Source organism: Schistocerca americana, chromosome X (genome assembly GCF_021461395.2).
Source record: "Schistocerca americana isolate TAMUIC-IGC-003095 chromosome X, iqSchAmer2.1, whole genome shotgun sequence".
In the NCBI taxonomy this organism is placed as follows: domain Eukaryota; kingdom Metazoa; phylum Arthropoda; class Insecta; order Orthoptera; family Acrididae; genus Schistocerca; species Schistocerca americana.
In genome coordinates this window covers 211,400,132-211,407,360 of record NC_060130.1, presented here as the reverse complement: position 1 = coordinate 211,407,360, position 7,229 = coordinate 211,400,132, and the positions used below count along the sequence as shown (strand labels likewise).

At 42.9% G+C, this 7,229-nt stretch overlaps 1 protein-coding gene across 1 annotated transcript; it reads right to left on the bottom strand.

Annotated features, from left to right (window-relative positions):
- Positions 1 to 5,199: 5,199 nt before the first annotated feature.
- On the bottom strand, positions 5,200 to 5,655 carry LOC124555923. The gene has a single exon (XM_047129977.1). The coding sequence runs from the start codon at positions 5,653 to 5,655 to the stop codon at positions 5,200 to 5,202; it is 456 nt and encodes a 151-aa protein (XP_046985933.1).
- Positions 5,656 to 7,229: the final 1,574 nt, after the last annotated feature.

Below are 7,229 nucleotides of genomic sequence, written 5' to 3'. Positions count from 1 at the left end.
AGATGTGAGGCAAAGCTGGACTTGTTCAGGTTGTTAAGTCGGAGTGCATCTATGTGTTCTTTAAATCTTGTTGTGAAGCTTCTACCAGTTTGTCCGATGTAGAAGCTTGGACATGAGTTGCAAGTGAGCTTGTACACACCTGACTTTTGATATTGTTGTATAGTGGTTTTGGTGCTGTGTATGATTTTGTTTTGTATTTTGTTGTTGGTGAAGAAACTTATTTTTATGTTGTATGTCTTGAAGAGGTTGGCAATTTGGTGAGAAATCTTCCCTAGGAAAGGCATGCTAGCAAATGTGGTTTTCTTGTTTGTGGGTGGTCCTTCAGCAGTTGGTTGATTTAGTTTTGCTGTATGGATTAGTTTATCTATTATTGCAATGTTGTACCCATTAGTGGAGGCAATTGATTTAATAATTTCTGTTTCTTTTTGTATTTCACTTGTGTCCATTGGGATTTTAAGCTTGCGATTAACCATTGTTCTGAAGAATGCTTTTTTATGTTGGTCTGGATGGCAAGAGGATTTGTGTATGGTAACATTGGTGGTTGTTGGCTTTCTGAAAATTTGAAATTTATGCTTCTGATTTTTATTTGAGATTTTTAGATCAAGATAGTTAATGCCTTCTGGTGTTTCATGTTCTACTGTGAATTGGATTTTATTGTGTATTTTATTAAGTTCTTTAGCTAGATTATCTATTTCTTCTGTTGCTCCATTGAGCAGAATGCGTGTGTCATCAACATAGCGTTTGTAATAAAGCAGCTTATCTTTTAGTTGGGTTTGGGACCTGAAGAAGTTATTTTCGAGGTTATTGATATATATGTCTGCTAGCAAGCCTGCAAGACTACTACCCATTGCCAGTCCATCTTCCTGAATGTAGAACTTGTTGTTGAACAGGAAGTAGTTGTGTGACAATATGAGTTCCAGGATCTCTATGAGTTCGTAGATTTCAGCTCTACCCATTGTCCCATGTTTCAGTAAGTTATTCCTTATCAAACTAATTGTTTCTACATCTACATTTATACCCCGCAAGCCACCCAACGGTGTGTCGCGCAGGGCACTTTACGTGCCACTGTCATTACCTCCCTTTCCTGTTCCAGTCGCGTATGGTTCGCGGGAAGAACGACTGTCTGAAAGTCTCCGTGCGCGCTCTAATCTCTCTAATTTTACATTCGTGATCTCCTCGGGAAGTATAAGTAGGGGGAAGCAATATATTCGATATCTCATCCAGAAACGCACCCTCTCGAAACCTGGCGAGCAAGCTACACCGCGATGTAGAGCGCCTCTCTTGCAGAGTCTGCCACTTGAGTTTATTAAACATCTCCGTAACGCTATCACGGTTACCAAATAACCCTGTGACGAAACGCGCCGCTCTTCTTTGGATCTTCTCTATCTCCTCCGTCAAACCGATCTGGTACGGATCCCACACTGATGAGCAATACTCAAGTATAGGTCGAACGAGTGTTTTGTAAGCCACCTCCTTTGTTGATGGACTACATTTTCTAAGGACTCTCCCAATGGATCTCAACCTGGTACCCGCCTTACCTACAATTAATTTTATATGATCATTCCACTTCAAATCGTTCCGCACGCATACTCCCAGATATTTTACAGAAGTAACTGCTACCAGTGTTTGTTCCGCTATCATATAATCATACAATAAAGGATCCTTCTTTCTATGTATTCGCAATACATTACATTTGTCTATGTTAAGGGTCAGTTGCCACTCCCTGTACCAAGTGCCTATCCGCTGCAGATCTTCCTGCATTTCGCTACAATTTTCTAATGCTGCAACTTCTCTGTATACTACAGCATCATCCGCGAAAAGCCGCATGGAACTTCCGACACTATCTACTAGGTCATTTATATATATATTGTGAAAAGCAATGGTCCCATAACACTCCCCTGTGGCACGCCAGAGGCTACTTTAACGTCTGTAGACGTCTCTCCATTGATAACAACATGCTGTGTTCTGTTTGCTAAAAACTCTTCAATCCAGCCACACAGCTGGTCTGATATTCCATAGGCTCTTACTTTGTTTATCAGGCGACAGTGCGGAACTGTATCGAACGCCTTCCGGAAGTCAAGAAAAATAGCATCTACCTGGGAGCCTGTATCTAATATTTTCTGGGTCTCATGAACAAATAAAGCGAGTTGGGTCTCACACGATCGCTGTTTCCGGAATCCATGTTGATTCCTACATAGTAGATTCTGGGTTTCCAAAAACGACATGATACTCGAGCAAAAAACGTGTTCTAAAATTCTACAACAGATCGACGTCAGAGATATAGGTCTATAGTTTTGCGCATCTGCTCGACGACCCATCTTGAAGACTTGGACTACCTGTGCTCTTTTCCAATCATTTGGAACCTTCCGTTCCTCTAGAGACTTGCGGTACACGGCTGTTAGAAGGGGGGCAAGTTCTTTCGCGTACTCTGTGTAGAATCGAATTGGTATCCCGTCAGGTCCAGTGGACTTTCCTCTGTTGAGTGATTCCAGTTGCTTTTCTATTCCTTGGACACTTATTTCGATGTCAGCCATTTTTTCGTTTGTGCGAAGATTTAGAGAAGGAACTGCAGTGCTGTCTTCCTCTGTGAAACAGCTTTGGAAAAAGGTGTTTAGTATTTCAGCTTTACGCGTGTCATCCTCTGTTTCAATGCCATCATCATCCCGGAGTGTCTGGATATGCTGTTTCGAGCCACTTACTGATTTAACGTAAGACCGGAACTTCCTAGGATTTTCTGTAAAGTCGGTACATAGAATTTTACTTTCGAATTCACTGAACGCTTCACGCATAGCCCTCCTTACGCTAAATTTGACACCGTTTAGCTTCTGTTTGTCTGAGACGTTTTGGCTGCGTTTAAACTTGGAGTGAAGCTCTCTTTGCTTTCGCAGTAGTTTCCTAACTTTGTTGTTGTACCACGGTGGGTTTTCCCGTCCCTCACAGTTTTACTCGGCACGTACCTGTCTAAAACGCATTTTACGATTGCCTTGAACTTTTTACATAAACACTCAACATTATCAGTGTCGTAACAGAAATTTTCGTTTTGATCTGTTAGGTAGTCTGAAATCTGCCTTCTATTACTCTTGCTAAACAGATAAACCTTCCTCCCTTTTTTTATATTCCTATTAACGTCCATATTCAGGGATGCTGCAACGGCCTTATGATCACTGATTCCCTATTCTGCACATACAGAGTCGAAAAGTTCGGGTCTGTTTGTTATCAGTAGGTCCAAGATGTTATCTCCACGAATCGGTTCTCTGTTTAATTGCTCGAGGTAATTTTCGGATAGTGCACTCAGTATAACGTCACTCGATGCTCTGTCCCTACCACTCGTCCTAAACATCTGAGTGTCCCAGTCTATATCTGGTAAATTGAAATCTCCACCTCAGACTATAACATGCTCAGAAAATTTATGTGAAATGTATTCCAAATTTTCTCTCAGGTGTTCTGCCACTAATGCTGCTGAGTCGGGAGGTCGGTAAAAGGAGCCAATTATTAACCTAGTTCGGTTGTTGAGTGTAACCTCCACCCATAATAATTCACAGGAACTATCCACTTCTACTTCACTACAGGATGAACTACTACTAACAGCGACGAACACTCCACCACCGGTTGCATGCAATCTATCCTTTCTAAACACCGTCTGTACCTTTGTAAAAATTTCGGCAGAATTTTTTTTTTTGCTTCAGCCAGCTTTCTGTACCTATAACGATTTCAGCTACGGTGCTTTCTATCAGCGCTTGAAGTTCCGGTACTTTACCAACGCAGCTTCGACAGTTTACAATTACAATACCGATTGCTGCTTGGTCCCCGCATGTCCTGACTTTGCCCCGCACCCGCTGAGGCTGTTGCCCTTTCTGTACTTGCCCAAGGCCATCTAACCTAAAAAACCGCCCAGCCCACGCCACACAACCCCTGCTGCTCGTGTAGCCGCTTGTTGCATGTAGTGGACTCCTGACCTATCCAGCGGAACCCGAAACCCCACCACCCTATGGCGCAAGTCGAGGAATCTGCAGCCCACACGGTCGCAGAACCGTCTCAGCCTCTGATTCAAACCCTCCACTCGGCTCTGTACCAAAGATCCGCAGTCAGTCCTGTCGACGATGCTGCAGATGGTGAGCTCTGCTTTCATCCCGCTAGCGAGACTGGCAGTCTTCATCAAACCAGATAGCCGCCGGAAGCTAGAGAGGATTTCCTCCGATCCATAGCGACACACATCATTGGTGCCGACATGAGCGACCACCTGCAGATGGGTGCACCCTGTACCCTTCATGGCATCCGGAAGGACCCTTTCCACATCTGGAATGACTCCCCCCGGTATGTACACGGAGTGCACATTGGTTTTCTTCCTCTCTCTTGCTGCCATATCCCTAAGGGGCCCCATTACGCGCCTGACATTGGAGCTCCCAACTACCAGTAAGCCCACCCTCTGCGACCGCCCGGATCTTGCAGAGTGAGGGGTAACTTCTGGAACAGGACAAGCAGCCATGTCATGCCGAAGATCAGTATCAGCCTGAGACAGAGCCTGAAACTGGTTCGCCAGACAAACTGGAGAGGCCTTCCGTTCAGCCCTCCGGAATGTCTTTCGCCCCCTGCCACACTTTGAGACGACCTCCCACTCTACCACAGGTGAGGGATCAGCCTCAATGCGGGCAGTATCCCGGGCAACCACAGTCGTAGTCCGATCGGGGGATGCGTGGGACGAGCTGGCCGTCCCCGACAAACCCCCATCCGGACCCCCACAGTGATTCCCATTGGCAACAGCCTCAAGCTGTGTGACCGAAGCCAACACTGCCTGAAGCTGGGAGCGAAGGGATGCCAACTCAGCCTGCATCCGAACACAGCAGTTGCAGTCCCTATCCATGCTAAAAACTGTTGTGCAAAAAACGTCTGAACTAATCTACAGAGAGCGCAAACAAATCGACACAAAATTTAAACGGTTATTAAAATACAAGATTGCCTAGTAAATGCAGTAATGCTGCTACATGCGCACTGCTGACACACTGCTCGGCGGCGGAAGGAGACTAAGCGATTTTACACTATTCAGGTACTAAAACGCGATGCTACAACTCTCAAATACTATAATACGCCCGAAATTTATGAATTAAACAATGCAAGTACCAAAAACACGCAAAGAAATTAAGAATTAAACTATGTAACAAATGAGTGAGCTAGGAGTATACGACTTGCTGCTGCAGCTGCTTATCCAACGGCGGCAGGGAGCACAGGTATGTTTGTATATGGGTTTACTATGTCAAGAGATGCAAATTTAGCTATGACTGGGATGGGGATATCTTTTATACTATTGATGAGCTCATAACTGTTTTTAATGGAGTAGTTATTTTCAAATACATATGCCTTGCGGATAATATTATTAAGTTTGTTGGTGATTTTATAGCTTGGGCTATTGATAGAGTTCACAATGGGACGTATTGGACATTCTGGTTTGTGGATCTTAGGCTGTGATCTCAGTTTTGGTGCTGATGGGTTCATCACTATACAGTGCTTTGCTTCTATTGGTGTCAACAAGAAGTTGTAGTTTTTAAGTACTTTTTTAATTTTATCATGGAATTTGGGAGTAGGGTCATATGCTATTTCCTTTATATTATTCTTTCTGAAGAATTCACAAGTTTTGCTAATATAGTCTGATTCATACATGACAACAGATGTGTTAACTTTGTCTGCTCTGACAACGAGCTTTCTTTGTAATTAGAGCATTTATCTTTTCCTCGTGTCTATGTGAGATGATAATACGTTCTTTGTTTACATATATATTGACATAGTCTAGGAAGACCATGAAGACATGAGCATCAAGTTTATGGCTAAGTTCTAAGTATCTTTCTTTTTGTAAAGAGACCTGATTTCAGTTTTTAATCGAATAATTTCACATCGTGCTTTTGCTATCTTGGCTGACATACTTTGACTCGTTATTTTTATTCTGATATAATTTGGAGTCACGTTTTCTGAGAGACATTTTTTGTTAAATCTTATTGCAAGGATGGTTTTCGTTAGTTTAAGTTTACATTGCCGAAATTCGCGCATTGTTCTAGTTACCTGGCGTGGTATCAACAGATTATGCTTATCCATTACGGATATTTTAGAACCGTGACTGTATATGGAATGTAAATAAGTTATACACAACTGCAACCAGTCACTTTTTTCAATAATACAGTCTCTTATTCCACCAACAGAATCTGTAGCAGTCGCAACACATATAGAGCCATACGATTCTTAAGAATATAACTGCCAGTCTGTTAAAAGATCAAAATTTGGTCCCACCAATGAATTTCACTTACGACCAATTCGTGGTATAGGGACCTACACCACTCTAAACTAGAATTCTAGTATATACAAGCTAAAAGTAACTCCTGTCCTAAGTTACACACTGAACAAAGAAGTAGGGTATTATGACTAGACTGAAACAGTATTTTGATACAGTTTGGCTAAACAATATAAGTAAGTTTTGGTGCGTTGCTTATATTATTGAGAAGTGATATTATGTGAAAAGACCGTAGTCAGCTTAGAGGTCCTGCACTGTGCGGATATGAGTAATATTACGGGTATGCTAGAGGAATTGAAAATCTTTACAAACAAAAGCTTGGCGTCTCAGAATATACTTAATGCTCAAGCACAGATAGACGATACTACATTTATCCCAAAACTAGAAGTTATCTTTTCAGCCTTACAGCTTAGTCACGAGGTTATACATCCACAAGCTTTCGACAGAGTGCACCTCGCCATTGTCAAGTGGTGACTAGCTGTTGCCGTACGTTTTCTTTTTTTGTGTGTACTTTTCATTCATTAGGATGCTTGGGCTGTGATGACCCTCGCTAGAGTCAGGGATTTTAAAGGATGGAAGACTGAATTTAACGTCGCGTCGACATTGAAGTCATTAGAGACGGAGCACGAGCTCGGATTGTGACAAGGATGTGGAAGGAAATCGTCTGTGCCCTTTCAAAGGAACCATTCCGGCATTTTCCTGGATAGATTTAGGGAAATCACGTGAAACCTAAATCTGGATGGCCGGACGCGGGTTTGAATCGTCTTCCCATTGCGAGTACAGTGCGCTAACCACTGTGTCACCTCGCACGATGCCACCAAGGTCTTGGTGAGCTAGTAGTGGAGTCGAGGGAGTGGCGATTGGCACTATTTGTGAAGAGACTTCTAATGGCAGCATTTGCGTAATTATCAAAGGAAAGCTCCTCGGGGTTATGGGACAGGAGCTATTTTTA

What these genes read in the sequence shown, in the direction of transcription:
- LOC124555923 (XM_047129977.1), bottom strand. Translation starts at nt 5,655, where the DNA reads ATGTATGAATCAGACTATATTAGCAAAACTTGTGAATTCTTCAGAAAG.